General features: G+C 46.4%; 1 protein-coding gene across 3 annotated transcripts in view; it reads left to right on the top strand.

Moving 5' to 3' along the window:
* The first annotated feature begins 1,117 nt into the window (after nt 1-1,117).
* mmp11a (matrix metallopeptidase 11a) overlaps nt 1,118-18,416 on the top strand; it is a 99,142-nt gene continuing 81,843 nt past the window's right edge. For all 3 annotated transcript variants that reach the window (XM_059983355.1, XM_059983353.1, XM_059983356.1), the window contains exons 1-2: nt 1,118-1,249; nt 2,234-2,448. In XM_059983355.1, the coding sequence (XP_059839338.1) occupies nt 1,166-1,249; nt 2,234-2,448 (299 nt within the window). In that variant the 5' untranslated portion in view covers nt 1,118-1,165. The remainder of the gene's footprint in view (nt 1,250-2,233; nt 2,449-18,416) is intronic.

The raw sequence follows: 18,416 nt of genomic DNA, 5'->3' as shown, positions 1-18,416 counted from the left end.
GTTACAGCTATACAAGACCCTGGTCAGACCCCACTTGGAGTACTGTGCTCAGTCCTGGTCACCTCACTACAGGAAGGATGTGGATATAGAGAGGGTGCAGAGGAGATTTACAAGGACGTTGCCTGGATTGAAGAGTGTGCCTTATGAGAATAGTTTGAGTGAACTTGGCCTCTTGTCCTTGGAGTATTGGAGAATGAGAAGTGACCTGATAGAGGCGTATAAGATGATGAGAGGAATTGATTGTGTGGATAGTCAGAGGCGTTTTCCCAGGGCTGAAATGGCTAAGAGAGTGTATAGTTTTGTAGTGTAGCCCTCCATTAGTCTTGATAGACCATGGATTTGCGCCTTGGAAAGTTTCCAGGGCCCAAGCCTGGGCAAGAATTTTTTATGGAAGTCAGGCAGTTGACCATGCTGCAAGTCTCCGCTCTCCACGTCACCGATGTTGTCCAAGGGAAGGGCGTTAGTCATAGTTTTAAGGTGCTTGGAAATAGCTATAGAGGGGATGTCATAGGTAAGTTTTTCCACACAGAGAGTGGTGATGTGTGGAATGGACTGCCGGCAATGGGGTGGAGGTGGATACAGTAGGGTCTTTTTAGAGACTCTTGGATAGGTACATGGAGCTGAGAAATAGAGGGCGATGTGGCAGGATAATTCTGGGCAGTTTCTAGAGTAGGTTACATGGCCGACTCTACATTGTGGGCCGAAGGGCCTGTAATGTGCTGTAGATTTCCATGTCCTATAATTAAGCGCAGTATGCCCAACATAAGTCGAGTCAACATAGTTCCTTCCCTACTTGTCTTCCCCTTCTGTAATCATTTGCTCCAAACCTAATCAGTTTAAACTTTCCAGCGCTTTCCCCCAATGGCCTCTGAAGGAAGGCCAACACTGGTCCGCCATGTCGCCACTGACCACGTGACGACGGGAGCCGGCAGCCTCCGACCACGTGACGACGGGGGCCGGCAGCCTCCGACCACGTGACGACGGGGGCCGGCAGCCTCCGACCACGTGACGACGGGGGCCGGCAGCCTCCGACCACGTGACGCCGGGGGCCGGCAGCCTCCGACCACGTGACGACGGGGGCCGGCAGCCGCCGACCACGTGACGACGGGGGCCGGCAGCGGCGGCACGGCGCAGCCGTAGTGGGGGAGCGCTGGATCCCGGCACGATGTGGGTGATCGGTGTGGCTGCCGCTCTGCTTGTCTGCAGCGGCGCGCTGCCCGTTCCCGGTGCTCCGCAGCGACAAAAGCGGGTAAGGAGCGATTCAAGTTCACAGCACGGGGCTGTGAGCCCAGCCGAGTTAAAGGGCTCTGGCTCAGGTGGTGCATCGCTCTGCAAAGTGGCTGCTTGCGGTGTGACCCACCGGCCGTTCTCTGCAGACACAGGAGACCTCGGCGCTGAGGGGGAGGAGGGCTCGGTGTTCGGGGTGCGGACCAGACCCTCCACTCTGAGATGCTGCCCGAGTTCCCTTCTCGCTTTGTTTCTTTGTTCCGCTGATGGGAGCGGACAAGCGCTGACATGCTCGCAGGTATTCGGCAGAGCAGAGAGGGCGAGTGGCTGCATCTGCCTCTGCAACGCGCCGGACCCCGAGCAAGCCGCAGGTTTTCTGCTGTGGGGCATGACGCCATGGGGATGGTGCGAGGTAGTAAACAGCAAGCCCTTCAGCCCAGCGCTGCATACTAACCCTACTTCCCACCGCCTGGTCCACTGCCTCGTGTGAGTCGTGTCTGTCCAGACAAACCTCTGGACCTCCTCCTCCCAACACTTGCCAAAGTGAAAAGTTTCCTACTGTATATTCTTATCTACCTCTCCCGCTCCTCTGAACTGTATCCTTGGACACAAAAAGAACAGTGGGAGGGACTAAAGGTGTCCGTCTATGTCTTTGGAGGTAGGGGAGGGCGAACTAGAGAGCAAAGGGATTGACAGGCAGCAGGGAGGGTGATGGAACATTAGAAAGGGAGAGGGGAGGGGAAGGAAGTTCAGGGTGAGGATGAGAAGACAGATGAGGAAGAAGGGGAGTGAAAATTCTGGAGGAATGTGGGTTCATGGGAGCAGATTTAATGGGTTTGCACAGAGAGAGTAGGATAAATGGAATGGATTAGGGATTGAGGAACACCCTGCTCCCTGCTCCAAGCTTTTCGGATTTCGCTGGACCCCGATTTCTCTCTGTTCACTGTGTCTTTTATTAAAATCCTTAACCAGACTCTAGTTAACAGCAGCCTCTTGACCATTGCAGGACTGGCTGCAAAAGCTGAACTCGCCAAGGGACGAGAGGAATTTGACTAGTGATCTGTTCCTGTCAAACGCTCCTGTGTTCCGGCACCCTCTCCGCTGCGGTGTCCCCGACCCACCCCCGGTGAAGCCTGGCCGTCGCTGGCGCGGCGATGCCGCACGGAAGCGACGTTTTGTCGTTTCAGGAGGAAGATGGCAGAAAACCGATCTGACCTACAAGTAGGAGATCACTCACATTCCAGGGGGCTTCTGAACCGGTTTCGTATATTACAGTATTCATTCTAACCCTTTCTTGTTGATTTACCGAAACACTAATGATCGACAGGAATATCCCAAATATTAATCCTTTCAACACCTCGCTTATTAGGACTAAATTCTGCCCATTTTACCAAATTCAGCGATATTTCAGTCAATCCTCCTCACTATCCACATTATTATCAATTTTTGTCATCTGCAAACATAGTTTTTCCAGGGTTGAGATGTCATGCATTGACGGCAAGAGGGGTAAGTTCAAAGGGGAGGTGAGAGGTTACTCAGAGTGCTGGATGCCTGCATTGTGCTGTCCGTGGTGGTGGTAGGGACAGACATTAGGGACTTTTGAGAGACACTCAAGGCAAATGGAAGGATATGGACCTTGTGTAGGCAGAAAGGATTGCTATTTGATTACTAATTTAATCAGTTAGACACAACATTGGACTGGAGGGCCTGTTCCTGAGCTGTACTGTTCTATATCCAGACTATGTTGACCACAATGCCTCTGGAAACATCCCATAATATTGATTAACCAGAAGGACCTCACATTCACTGAATGATTAATCTGTGGATTAATCCTGCCCCTCAGTTACATCCAGGCTACTATACTCAACAGTCATTGCATACCTGGCTTATTGCTGCTACCCTTTTTGAATAAAGATTTCATATTTGCTGTCATCTAGTTGTTTGTCACCACCTGTTTCCGGTGAAAATTTAACTTCTCTGTTGGGGCTACCCCTGTCTCCTCCTTTGCCTCCCTCCCACAGCAACCAAGGATGCATCTCATCAGGCCCTGGAGATTTATCTGCCTTTAAGACCATAAGATCTAGGGGCAGAATTAGGCCATTGGGCCCATTGAGTCTCCTCCACCATTTCATCATGGCCAATCCAATTTTCCTCTCGGCCCTAATTTCCTGCCTTCTTCCCGGTTCCCTTCATGCTCTGACCAATCAGGAACCTGTCAACCTCTGCCCTTAAACATACATAAAGATTTGGCCTCCAAATAATTCTGCAGATTCATTCACCACTCTCTGGCTAAAGAAATTCCTCCTCTCTTTTCAAAAAGGATACCCCTCCATTCTGAGCTGTGTCGGCTCGTCTTGGACTCTCCCAGCACAGGAAACATCCTCTCCACACCCACTCTATCAAGGCCTTTCAATAGGTTTCACTGAGGTCACCACTTACTCTTCTGAATTCTGGTGTCTGCAGGCCCAGAGCCATCATATGACAAGCCATTCAGTTCTGGAATCACTTCCGGGAATCTCCTTTGAACTCTGTCCAGTTTCAGCACATCCCTTCGAAGATGCAGGGCCCAAAACTGCTCACAGTACTCCGTGAGGCTTCATCAGTTTATAAAGTCTCAACATTACATCCTTGCTTTTATATTATAGTCCTTTGGAAATTATTGCTCTTTCTCTCATAAGGGAGTCTTGGAGTTGCACAACATAGATACATTAATGGCAATCCCAAATACCTCTTAACTCTTTGTTATTATCCCTGCCTCCATCACCTCCTCTGGCAGTTCATTCCACATACCATCTACTCTTTGTGTGAAAACTTTGCACCCCAGGTCCCCTTTAAAAAAAGCTCTCCATCCCACTTTAAGCCGGTGCCCTCTGAGCATCACCCTCACTGTGGGAAATAGTCATTGGCTACATGTCTTATCCACACCTTTCATAATTTTATAAACTGCTATCAGGTCTCCGCTCCAAAGAAATCAATCCAGGTTTGTCCAAGCACCCCGGCACCTAATACTCCCTAATCCTTGCGACGTGCAGATAAACCTCTTCTTTACCCTCTCCAAAGCCTCCACATTGTTCCTGTAATGGACCAGCCAGAGCTGGCCACAGTACTCCAAATACAGGCTAACTAATGTTTGGCTAACTTGCCCTGGATCATGTGTGATATAACCTTATGGTCCAGCCTTCCTTGTCAAAGGTCTTGCTAAAGTCCATGTGGACAATGCCCTGACTGGTTATTCCTTTTGGTTGTCTCTTGGAAAAAAAGGGATCAAATTGGAGAGAAAAAATTTCCCATCGACAAAGCTGTGCTGACTGTTTCTAATCAGTCATTGTCTTTCCAAATGCAAATCTATTCTGAATAATAAAATCCCTTCCTAACGCTGATAAGCAGTCAGCAGTCTGATTTGTCAGACTATCTGGGCACTGGTTCAAAAAGCCATCCCGGATACCAAGGAAAACTGAACTCAGTTAATGCAGGAGAAGATGAAATCACTCTCGAGTTGTTGCAAAACTCTACCCACGTGAGCTCATTTGAAGAGCCTACAAGGATATCTTTCATTAATGTAGTAATGGTTTCTTTAATCAGTATTCCCTGCACTCTCCTACTATACATCCCTATTACTCATGAGGGTTTTTCAGTCAAGCTCCAATAATCAGACTCACTGGAGTCCAAAATGGTGTCAGATTGTCAGATCTTCGAGATAATGGGATATTGTTTCCAATAAAACACCAACAAACAAAATTTAACTTTATTCTTTTAAGTGTTACACAGCATAACAATACCGCACCAGACTCATCATGAAATTTGAAAGAAAATTGGAACCAGTCCCTGGGGACTGGAAGTTGGGTGGAGAGGTTCTGGGACTGCGGGAGACGGTGCAGAAAATTTGACCTGGGCCACGACGAGGAAATGCAGAGCCCCAGAGGGAGTATGGGGTCCTGGATGCAGGACACGGTGAGGGAGCATGGGATTTCTGAGCAGTCTGTTGAGAGTTTCACTGTAAACCCTGGAACGTTGAGTTGCCAATCTGACAGATTTTTGTCTCTGATGACAATATCTTGTTCCCAGGTGCTGATCAATGCCCTCAATTCACCTGCCTTATTCACAGTCCCTTTGCACTTAAATAGAAGCAGTTACGCCTTCTGCTCCTCCTGTGTTCTCTGTCACCCCCACATCTGTTCTGTCTGACACAGCAGTGTGCCGCTATCTCAGAGCTCCAGGCTTAATTCCCTCTTCCAGTGTGTCTGTGGAGGTTACACATTCTCCTTGTCATCCCACTGGGAGCTTTAGTTTCCTCCAAAAATCCCAAAGACATGCAGGTCGGTGGGATAATTAACCACTGAACTTACCCCAGGTGGTGAATTGTAAAAATGGTTGGGGGGGATGGGCCACATGAAAAGTTAGTTGGGGAATAGAATTGCTCTATTAGCCAGAATGAACTTGGTGAGTCAAATTGCCTCTTGTAATGAAATATACCCACCTCTCCTGTTATGCTTTGTAACTTCAAAATACTAAACTAATTCAAAGGATAGGGCAGCATGGTGACAGATGCAGTTCACTTATTTATCCTTGTACACCGTAACGAATTGTTTAAACAAACAAGAACGCGTAATCAACCACTATACCCTATATACAAGATTATTCAAATATTATTGGAATATTACATACACACCACTCTGCCCTGCTTAGCTATAAATTCCGACTCAACATTGAATGCATCTCAATACACATTGTATAATACAACTACCAGGAGAGAGGAACTGGCCAAGGTTGACTGAAAAGGGACACTAGCGGGAGGACGGCAGAGCAGCAGTGGCTGGAGTTTATGCGAGAAGTGAGGAAGGTGCAAGACAGATATATTCCAAAGAAGAAGAAATTTTCGAATGGAAAAAGGATGCAATCATGGCTGACAAGAGAAGTCAAAGCCAAAGTAAAAGCAAAGGAGAGGGCAGACAAGGAAGCAAAAATTAGTGGGAAGACAGAGGATTGGGAAGTTTTTAAAAGCTTACAAAAGGAAACTAAGAAAGTCATTAAGAGGGAAAAGATGAACTATGAAAGGAAGCTAGCAAATAATATCAAAGAGGATACTAAAAGCTTTTTCAAGTATATAAAGAGTAAAAGACAGGTGAGAGTAGATATAGGACTGATAGGAAATGATGCTGGAGAAATTGTAATGGGAGATGAGATGGCGGAGGAACTGAATGAGTATTTTGCATCAGTCTTCACTGAGGAAGACATCATCAATATACCGGACATTCAAGAGAAATATGCACAGTCACAATTACGACATAGAAAGTACTCAGGAAGCTAAATCTAAGGGTAGATAAATCTCCTGGACCCGATGGAATGCACCCTCATGTTCTGAAGGAAGTAGCTGTGGAGATTGCGGAGGTATTAACAATGATCTTTCAAAAGTCGATAGATTCTGGCCTGGTTCTGGAGGACTGGAAGATTGCAAATGTCACTCCACCATTTAAGAAGGGGGCAAGGAAGCAAAAAGGAAATTATAGACCTGTTAGCTTGACATCGGTGGTTGGGAAGTTGTTGGAGTCGATCGTCAAGTAGGAGGTTACGGAGTACCTGGAGGCATATGACAAGATAGGCTGAACTCAGCATGGTTTCCTTAGAGAAAAATCCTGCCTGACAAACCTAGTGCAATTTTTTGAGGAAATTACAAGTAGATTAGACAAGGGAGATGCAGTGGATGTTGTGTATTTGGATTTTCAGAAGGCCTTTGACAAGGTGCTGCACATGAGGCTGCTAAACAAGATAAGAGCCTATGGAATTACGGGAAAGTTACATACATGGATAGAGCATTGGTTGATTGGCAGGAAACAGAGAGTGGGAATAAAGGGATCCCATTCTGGTTGGCTGCCGGTTACCAGTGGAGTCCCACAGGGGTCCGTGTTGGGGCCGCTTCTTTTTACGTTGTATATCAACGATTTGGATTATGGAATAATGGCTTTGTGGCTAAGTTTGCTGATGATACAAAGATAGGTGAAGGGGCCGGTATTGCTGAGGAAACAGAGAGTCTGCAGAAAGATTTGGATAGATTGGGGGAATGGGAAAAGAAGTGGCAAATGAAATACAATGTTGGAAAGTGCACGGTCATGGACTTTGGTAGAAGAAATAAACGGGCTGACTATTATCTAAATGGGGAGAGAATTCATAGTTTGGAGATGCAACGGGACTTGGGAGTCCTCGTGCAGGATACCCTTAAGGTTAATCTCCAGGTTGAGTCGGTGGTGAAGAAGGCGAATGCAATGTTGGCATTCATTTCTAGAGGAATAGAGTATTGGAGCAGGGGTGTGATGTTGAGTCTCTATAAGGCACTGGTAAGACCTCACTTGGTATTGTGTGCAGTTTTGAGCTCCTTATTTAAGAAAGGATGTGCTGATGTTGGAGAGGGTTCAGAGAAGATTCACTAGAATGATTCCAGGAATGAGAGGGTTAACATATGAAGAACATTTGACCACTCCTGGACTGTACTCCTTGGAGTTTAGAAGAATGAGGGGGGACCTCATAGAAACATTTCGAATGTTGAAAGGCATGGAGAGAGTGGATGTGGCAAAGTTGTTTCCCATGGTGGGGGAGTCTAGTACGAGAGGGCATGACTTAAGGATTGAAGGGTGCCCATTCAGAACAGAGATGCGAAAACATTTTTTCAGCCAGAGGGTGGTGAATCTATGGAATTTGTTCCCACGGGCGGCAGTGGAGGCCGGGTCATGGGTGTATTTAAGGCAGAGATTGATAGGTATCTGAGCAGCCAGGGCATCAAAGTTTATAGTGAGAAGGTGGGGGGGTGGGACTAAATGGGAGAATGGATCAGGTCATGATAAAATGGTGGAGAAGACTCGATGGGCCGAATGACCGACTTCTACTCCTTTGTCTTATGGTCTACTATATGCAGATATCCACAGCAAAGTAAATTTTTAAACTGTCCCATTCAGACCTAAAGATTTAGTCTCTGTGACAGATTTCTTACTCTTGTAGGATAATGTCTTTCTTGATAAGGGGGATCACTCTGCTTAACAGGTGCCTCCTCTATGGTGGTTTTAGGAGTTGACTGAGACTGGAGAAGGTGGTTCTAACAGCTTGGGCATCTTTCTTCACCTTTCTTTTTCTTCTGGTTCATGCATCTGGATCTTGAGCTGATGCATTTAGTTCCCTGGAGTATTCTTTTATTAATCCTATTGCTCTCTTTACCATCTGATCTCTCCTGAAAATGGATGGATCTCCAATCAAATTGTAATTGTCTCAACCATATGTCCCACAATGCTGGTGCTTCTGCTTTTACCACATACAAGCTCAATGTGGTTTGTTTGTTGCTGTATTTCAGTGTCATGAAAGTCATTTCAGCGGAGTTATCTTTTCTCCAGTAAAAGATCTTAGTTGGATATCTGCAGGCTTCAGTTTAACATCTTTGAAATACCTCTCAAACTCTTTTTATGGAATGACATAAACAGCTGAACCAGCGTCCAATTCCATTTTAATTAATTGGGCGTTCACTTATGATGCAAGCCATTGTCTGTTGTTAGTTTTCACATTGTAAATCTTAAGGCTACACAATCCCGTGTCACTCTTATCATTATCGGCACGTAGATTTTTGAAACTGCAGGTTAACTTTTTATCTTTTTCTCCTCTGTGCAGTCCATTTATTTTGTTTGCCTGACATGCTCTTTGTGTGTGTCCTACTTGGTTGTATTTTCTGCAAGTTTTGCCGTTAATCCTGTATTGGTCTGGTGTATGTGAGCCCCTGCCACAATGGTGACTCCGTTTGTTCCACCAGGCCGGTTTCTATTTAGTCATTGCAATTTTTGTTCATTCCTGACTGCAACTGTCTGCAGTTTCCATTGAAACAACTGTTTAACTGCTCTTTTAAATGTAAGTTCTGCTTCAGTTATGAGTCATTTTTCAAAGATTTCTTTTCCGATTTCACAAACTAAACAATCTCTTAGTGTATTAATATTATTGAGCTGACAATGCTCAGACTATCTCTTCAATTCAGGTTGGGTACCCTGAAATGGACTCCACTACTTTTTGATTCCACTTGTACAACCTAAAGTGTTTGGCAATCAACAATGGCTTTGGTTCCAAATGTTCTTGCATTACTTTGACAAAAATGCTCATTTCTGCTAGTCTGATTGGAGAAGTCAAACTTCGAAGCAAACAGTATGCTTTTAAACTCAATGCACTTAGCAAAATATTTCAAAGGAAATTAAATAACCAATTTGCTCCTTATATATGAGCCAGTTATCTCTTGTAGAATCAAACACAGCAGTTTTTCCAATGTAGCCAACTATTTCTGCTCTCTTTTTATGATTATTATCACCCAGACTCACTCTTTAAGAATCAATAAATTCTTCTGTTTTCCAATTTTAAAAAAAATCTCAACTGTTTCTGCATGTGCATCTTTTACTCACCATTCCTCATTGCATTTTTATTTTAGATGAAATGTCTTGCTGTCCTACAGCAGGTCAATAGTCGTCTTGGGTTTGTCACCAATGTTATGTTTGTAAATTAAAACATTAAACTAAATTCAAAGGAAGTCTCCGAGTCTGGGAATGCGGCCTTAGCTTCCTGTTTACAAGGCATGACCATATTACATGGTAGTGTTATGATATGTGTAATTCATGTGTTTATACAAACAGAAATGAAGTATTTAAATGAACAAGAATGCTTAATCAGTCATTTTATATAAGAGATTACACAAATATTAGCCAAATATTAAATACACAACACCTCCTCCTCAAATAGAGGTGAATTAAGACCAAAAATGCAGAACATCCTAGAGGTTAACTTGCAAGTAGATTCAGTGGTGAGGAGGGCAAATGCAGTGTTAGCATTCATTTCAAGAGGGCTAGAATACAAGAGCAGGGATGTGATGCTGAGGCTTCATAAGTCACTGGTGAGGCCTCACCTTGAGTATCGTGACAGTTTTGGGCTCCTCATACAAGTAAAGATGTGGTTGTGTTGTCGAGGGTTCAGAGGAGCTTCACAAGGACGATTCTGGGATTGAAAGGGTTACATGAGGAACGTTTGATGGATCTGGGTCTGTACTCGCTGGAATTCAGGAGGATGAGGGGGGATCTCATTGAAACCTTTCGAATGTTGAAAGGCCTAGACAGAGTGGATGTGGAAAGGATGTTTCCCAAGGTGGGGGAGTCTAGGACAAGAGGGCACAGCCTCAGGATAGAGGGGAGTCCATTTAAAACAGAGATGCGGAGAAATTTCCTTAGTCAGAGGGTGGGGAATTTGCGGAATTTATTACACGGTCAGCCGTGGAGGCCGGGTCGTTGGGTGTATTTAAGGCAGCGATTGATCGGTTCTTGACTGGACGAAGCATCAAAGGTTACAGAGAGATGGCTGGGGAGTCGGCTGAAGCGTGGAGAAGGGGTTGGCCATCATTGAATGGTGGAGCAGACTCGATGGGCCAAATGGCCTCATCGTGCTCCTGTGTCCTCTGGTGAAAGGAGAAACAGCATTCTAAAGGAGGACTGAGGAACCAGGGCTGACAAGGGAAGTGAAACAACAACGTGAGAGCTAAAGAGAGTTCCAAACATTATTGAAAACATTCGTGGCGAGTGAGATTGGTGAGAAGTTTTGAAAAACTCACAGAAGGCAACTGGAAAGGTCATAAGGGGAGAAGAAATGAAATACGAAAGTAAGCTAACCAATGAGAATATTTATTAATTACTTATTGAGATAAGGCTCCCAGCTACTCCCGGTTCAACTCTAGCCCAATCACAGGACAATTTACAGTGACCAATCATCTACTAACCAGGACATTTTTGGACTGTGGTTGGGAACTGGGGAGCCCTGTGAAAACCCATGGGGAGGTGGGACAGACTCCTTACAGAAAACATCCGAGTGAAACTTGGAACTCCAATACCACCAGCAACAATAGTTTTGCACCAACTGCCACGCTGCTGTGATACCACAAGCTCCTTTCAGATACATCAGGAGCAAAAGAGTGGACGCTGAGCCACTGGAAAAGGTCCAGTGCTGGAGAGAGATCAAGGGCAAATGCACTGAAGGGGTATTGTGCACAGGTCTTCACTGTTGAACACACCAGAGAGTCAGAGCACAAGTGAGTGTGGTGGCCATTAAGAAGGAGAAGGTGCTGGGAAGTGGAAAGCTCTGAAGGGAAGACGGTGGATGTTTACTTAGATTTCTCAGAAGGCCTTTTACAAAGTGCGAAGCAAGAGCCCGTGTGTTACAGGAGAGACACAAGCATGGACCGGCTGAAGGCAGAGGCAAAGAATGGGAATAAAGTGAGCCTTTTCTGATTGGCTGACGGTGACGAGTGGTATTCTGCAGGGGTCGGTGTTGGGACCGTTTCTTTTCATTTTATATGTCAATGATGGCTTTATGGCCAAGTTTGCAGGTGATGTAAACGTAGGTGGAGGGGCTAATAGTGTTGAGGTAACAGGGAATCTGCAAAGAACTTGGATTAGGAGAATGGGTAGAGGAGAAGTTGGGAAACAGTGTAGGGTAGTGCATGGTCATGCATTTGGTAGAAGGAATAGACTCTTATAAACGGAGAGAATTTAGACATCAGAGGTACAGGACACTTGGGAGTCCTTGTGCAGGATTCCCTATAGGTTAACTTGCTGGTTTAGGTGATCGTAAAGAAAATAAGCACAATGCTGGTATTCAGTTTGAGAGGATGAGAATGTAACGTCAAGAATATAACACTGAGACTTTTTAAGACGTTGGTCAGATCACATTGGGAGTGTTGTGAGCACTTTTGGCCCCCTTATCCTAAGAAGGATCTGCAAAGTCCAGAGATAGATTCCAAGAATGACTCGGGGGATGAAAGAGTTAACATATGAGGAATGCTTGATAGCTCTGGATCTAGGCTCACCGGAGTTTAGAAGAATGAGAGGGGAGAGCAGCGTTTAAACTAGAGTTGGCGGGGGATGAGAAACAGAGCAGCAGCACAAAGAGTGGAGTCGCTGTGGAGAAAGTCAGGAATCAGGAGGGACGAATGTTCTGAGCTGTGTCTATTTCAATGCATGGTCCACTGTAGGAAAGCCAGATGAACTCAGGGCATGGGTCAGCATCTGAGATTATGATATTGTAGCCGTCAGAGAGAGCTAGCAGGAGGAGCAGGACTGGCAGCTGAATGTTCTGGGTCTCAACGAAGGGTTTTGGCCCAAAGCATCAACTGTACTTTTTTGCTCAATGATTAGCAAGCCCAAGGAGCTATTATTGACGTCAGGAGATGGAAGTCAAGGGTTCATGGGCCAGTCCTCACCAGAAGGTCAGAGGTAGAAAGGATCAGTAACTAATTTCTTCAGTGTTGTTGTTTCGGAAGGTTCTGAACCCACGAGTCGGTGTGGTCTTTCATTGATTCTATTATCGTTATTATTCTATTAAGCATTTATTGAGTATGCCCACAAGAAAATGATTCTCAGGGTTGTATTTGGTGATGATATGTAATTTGGTGATAAATTTACTTTGAACTTTGAATTTTGATAAATTCCCAGGACGTGACAAGGTGCCCCCTCGGACCCTGTGGGAGGCTAGTGTAGAAATTCTAGTGGCCCTAGCAGAGATGTTTAAAGCTTCCTTAACCAAGGGTAGGGTGCTGGAGGATTGGATGTTGATTGGATGGTGCTGATGTTGTTTAAGAAAGGCTCTGAGAATAAGCTGGGAAATTATAGGCCTGACATCAGTAATGGGAAAGTTATTGAAAGGTGTTGTAAGGGACTGGATATATGAGTTTTTGGATAGACAAGTTGATTAGCAATAGTCAACATAGCTTTGTACGTGGTTGAGTTTTTGGAGGAAGTTACTAGGAAAGTTGATGAAGGCAAAGCAATGAATATTGTCTACATGGACTACAGCAAGGCCTCTGACAAGGTCCGATACGGGAGTTTGGTCAAGAGTGTTATTTGCTTGATGTTCAAGATGACGTTGTGAATTGGCTTTGTGGGGGAAGCCAGAGACTGATAGTAGATGGTTGCCTCTCTGTCTGGAGGTCTGTGACTAGTGACATGCTACAGGGCGCCATTGTCGGGCAGCATCCGTGGAAACGAACAGTCAACATTTTGGGCCGAGACCCTTCGTCAGGACTGAAGAGGGAGGAGCAGGGGCCCGATAAAGAAGGTGGGAGGATGGTGGGGAGGAGAAGGCTGGTATGCGCCAGGTGAAAAACCAGCAAGGGGAAAGATCAAGGGGTGGGGGAGGGAAAGCAGGGAGGGGATAGACAGGAAAGGTGAAGAAGGAATGTAAGGAGAAAGCACTATGGGTAGCAGGAGGAGGCAGAACCAGGAGAGAGGTGATAGGCAGCTGGAGGAGGAGGCAGAGTGAAACTGGGATGGGGGAAGGGAGGGGAAGGAATTATCGAAAGTTGGGGAATTCAATGTTCATGCCAAGAGGCTGGATACTACCCAGACAGTAGATGAGGTGTTGCTTCTCCAACCTGAGTTTGGCCTCATCATGGCAGTAGAGGAGGCCATGTATGGACATATCGAGATGGGAATGAGAGGCAGAGTTGAAGTGGGTGGCAACCGGGAGATCCTGTCTGTTGTGGCAGACGGAGCGTAGGTGCTCGACGAAGCGGTCCCCCAGTTTGCGTCAGGTCTCGCCGATGTAGACGAGGCCGCACTGGGAACACCGGATGCAATAGGTGACCCCAGCAGACTCACAAGTGTTGCCTCACCTGGAAGGACTGTCTGGGGCCCTGAATGGTGGTAAGAGAGGAGGTGTAGGGACAGGTGTAGCACTTATGCTTGCAGGGATAAGTGCCGGGTGGGAGATCTGTGGGGAGGGACGTGTGGACCGGGAGTCATGGAGGGAACGATCCCTGCAGAAAGCGGAGAGGGGTAGAGAGGGAAAGATGTGCTTAGTGGTGGGGTCCTGTTGAAGGTGGCGGAAGTTGCGGAGGATAATATGCTGGATCCGGAGGCTGGTGGGGTGGTAGGTGAGGACAAGGGGGACATGGTCCCTGTTGTGGTGACGGGAGGATGGGGTGAGGCCCGAAGTGCGGGAAATGGAGATGCAGGTGAGGGCATCATTGATGATGGCAGAAGGGAAACCATAATCCTTAAAGAAAGATGACATTTCAGATGTCCTGGAACGGAAAGCCTCATCCTGGGAGCAGCTGCGGCAGAGACGGAGGAACTGGGAATAGGGAATAGCATTTTTGCATGTGGCAGGATGGGAAGAGGTATAGTCGAGGTAGTTATGAGAGTCAGTGGGTTTGTAGAAGATGTCAGTGGACAATCTATCTCCAGAGATTGAGACCGAGAGATCGAGAAAGGGGAGAGAAGTGTCTGAGATGGACCGAGTGAATTTAAGGGCTGGGTGAAAGTTGGGGCAAAGTCGATGAAATTGACGAGCTCAGCATGGGTGCAGGAAGCAGCATCAATGTAGTCGTCAATGTAGCGAAGGAAAAGTTGGGGCGCAGCACCAGTATAGATTTGGAGCATAGACTGTTCCACATAACCCACGAAGAGGCAGGCATTGCTGGGGCCCATGCCCATAGCTACACCCTTGGTCTGGAGAAAGTGGGAAGAGCCAAAAGAGAAGTTATTAAGTGTGAGTACCAGTTCCGCCGACCAGAGGAGAGTGGTGGTGTTGGGGAATTGGTGAGGTCTATTGTCCAGAAAGTAGCAGAGGGCTTTGAGGCCTTCTGGATGGGGAATGAAAGTGTATAAGGATTGGACATCCTCAGTGAAAATGAAGCAGTCGGGACCGGGGGACTGGAAATTATTGAAGAGGTGGAGAGCATGGGATATATCCCAGATGTAGGTGGGGAGGGACTGAACTATGGGTGACAAAGTGGAGTCCAGGTAGGCAAATACAAGTTCGGTGGGGCAGGAGCAGGTTGAACCTATGGGTCTACTGGGACAGTCAGGCTTGTGGATCTTGGGGGGCGGAGGTTAAACTGAACAGTGCAGGGTGTGGGAATTGTGAGATTTTGGGCTGAGGATGAGGATGAGTTGATAAGGACGGAGATGGTATGGGAGACAATGGTTTGATGTTTTTTGGTGGGGTCGGTTCCAAGGGTAAGTAAGAGGAGGTGTCGGAGAGCTGCCGTTTGGCCTCAGTGAGGTAGAGGTCCGTCCGCTAGGCTACTACGGCACCACCTTTGTCTGCGGGTTTGATGGTGAAGTTAGGATTAGTGCGGAGGGAGAGGAGGGCAGTGCGTTCAGAGGGAGTGGGGTTGGAACAGCAGAGAGGAGTGGTGAAGTTGAGACGGTTGATGTCTCGGCGACAGTTGGAGATGAAAAGATCGAGAGCAGGTAGAAGGCCCGGTGGGGGTGTCCAGGAGGAGGAGGAGGGTTGAAGACGGGAGAAGGGATCATCAATAGGGGGAGGGGAATCCTTGTTAAAGTAGTAGGCTCGGAGACGTAGGCGACGGAAGAAGAGTTCAGCATCGTGGCGGGCACAGAACTCACTGAGGTGTGGATGGAAGGGGACAAAAGTGCGGCCCTTGCTGAGCACAGAACACTCTGTCTCAGAGAGGGGATGGTGAAGACATGGCAAGGGTTGGGGGCTGGATTCAGAGGAGGGTAAAGAGTGGGAGGTCTCAGGAGGGAGAGGATGAGGGATCAGAGGAATGGAGGGGAATGAGGGGTGGAGGGAAGGTTGGGAGTTGCAGGGAGGATAGGGGCTAGTAGAGGAATAAGACGAGCGGTAGGACCCAGTAGCCGTAAGAATGGTCTCGGTCTGGAGAGGGTCAGGACCTGGGTCCGAGCTGGATCTGGAGCTGGGGCTTCAGCAGGTTATATTGGCAAATTTACAACTGCGTCTAGTAATGGGGCAGGAACCAGACCAGACAGTGATAAGTTCAGAAAGAATATAGACACATTCAGTGGGCTGGAGAAAAGTTGACAGATATTTGGGAAAACGAAATGAATAGTGAGCATTATGGCACTGTCCAACTGCAATGGAGCATTTAAAATGTGTTTGGAACACAAGGGAGCAAACAAATGCTGTACAATGGGAACAGAAGGTGAAAATAAAGTTGTGAAGAGGAACTGTAAAAATTATTAAAGGAATAAACACGATTCACTTGCAAAATGTCATATTCATCTTTCATTTTATCCTCCGCTTTGTTCATCTGCTAAGAGGAGGAATTTTTTTAAATCAAGAAACCGACTTTGTATTCTTCAAAGTTGAATCAGGAAAATCCAAAGCATGTGTGGAGACAATGTGAACGTTTGAAAACAGCCACAGAAGGGGCTGAACGCAGCCTCATGCTGAGAAATTCTACCCAGCAGATGGTGATAATGTTGGTAAGGGAGATTTGGGGAATAATGATCACAGTTCTGTCAGATTCAACATAGTGATGGAAAGGAACAAGGCTGCTCCTCGGGTTAGGCTGATAAAATTCTAATGCAGGTACCACCAGACTCGAGGGTAGCTTCTTCCCCCACTGTGTTGTAACTATTAGAATCAGATGAACTTTTGACTTCACACTCTAACTTGCTATGATCTTGTGCTTTATTATTTCCTCTTCACCTTCTCTGTAGCTGTTACACTATATTCTGCACTCTGTTATTAGAGTCATAGACAACTACAGCACAGAAAAAGGCATTCTGCCCATCTAGCCCCTACCGAACCATTAATCTGCCAAGTCCCATCAACTTGCACTCAAACCATAGTGCTCTATACATCTCCTGCCCACGTACCTATCCAAATAACTGTTGAAATTGAACCGACATCCCCCAAATGCGCTGGTAGCTTATTCCACTCTCACTACCTTCTGAGTGAAGACACTCCCCTTAAACATTCCACCTTTCACCCTTAAACCACAATATGATCCTCTCAGTGTAGACCTCAGTGGGAAAAGTCTGCTTGCATTTACCCTATTTATACCCCTCCTCATTTTGTATACCTCTATCTAATCTCCTCTCAATCTCCTACGTTCTGGGGAACAAAGTCCTAACCTATTTCGTCTTCCCTTATGAATTCCGGTTCTCCAGATCCAGAAGCACCCCTTGTAAAATTTCTCTGTCACTCTTTCAATCTTATTTACATCTTTCCTGGAGGTCGGTGACCAAAACTGCACGCAGATTAGGCCTCACCAACGTAGCATACAACATCAGTCTAACATCCTAAAGTGTGTACTCAATACGTCGATTTATGAAGGCCAATGGGCCAAGAAAGCTCTTTTTATAGATCCCATCTACCTGTGATGCCACTTACAAGGCATTATCGATCTGCACTCCCAGTTTCCTCCGTTCTATCGCACTCTTTAATGCCCGACCTCTCACTGTGTAAAACCACCCCGGCTGGTTCTCCCAAACTGCAACACCTCACACTTTTCTGCATTAAATTCCATCTGCCATTTTTCAGCCCATTTTTTCGGCTGGTCCTGATCTCACTACAAGCTTTGATAATCTTCCTCACTATCCACTGCACCCCTAATCTCAGTGTCATTCACAAATTTGCTGAACCAGTTCACCACATTATCACCCAGATCATTGATATAGGCGACAAACAACAATGGACCCCTAACACACAATACTCTGCAGCTGCTGGGGTCAAAGCAACGCGTACAACACGCTGGAGGAGCTCAGCAGGTCGGGCAGCATCCGTGGAAACGAACAGTCATTACTGGATGCAGTAGTAAATTTGCCAATATCACAGGGTTCACCTTCTTGTCTGTAAAACTCGTGGTTACATTCCCTTCTCCTCTTTACAGAATGATGACTTGTTACCTCAGTCAGTGCAGCATAGATACAGGCCAATAAACCAGTACTGTCCATAGTACATACCTGACCAGGCATTTCCCTTCACCTGCTGTCCTTCCTCTTGGAGGCTCCATGAAGACTCGTGCTGGCATTTCCACCCTGTGCTGCTGCTGATTACATCTCCTTTCCCTCCATTCAGTGTCCCAAGCACAACCTCAACCCCTTTCCTTTTCCCCACACCCCCTTTTCAGCCAAGCGCAGACTGTGCTGTACTGAAGCCTGATCAAGGGGTATTGATTGCAAGTATTGACCCCATTTTTGTCTCCACGGATGTTATTTCCCTTTAATTACTTTGCATTACTTTAATTTCTTCTAATTGCATCTGGAGCTAAGTCTCCTCTGCCCTGCAGTCTCAGTCTGAATGCCTTTTAACCGCAGTCTGCTTCCTTCCTCCTCATCTGGCAGCACATTCCAGATAGCAACTATTCTCCCTGCAATAAAAAAAAACATACCCCTTAGATCCCTTTTAGAACTTCTTCC

The sequence above is a fragment of the Hypanus sabinus genome, chromosome 10 (genome assembly GCF_030144855.1).
Source record: "Hypanus sabinus isolate sHypSab1 chromosome 10, sHypSab1.hap1, whole genome shotgun sequence".
Lineage (NCBI taxonomy): Eukaryota > Metazoa > Chordata > Chondrichthyes > Myliobatiformes > Dasyatidae > Hypanus > Hypanus sabinus.
This window is presented reverse-complemented; position numbering and strand designations above follow the sequence as displayed.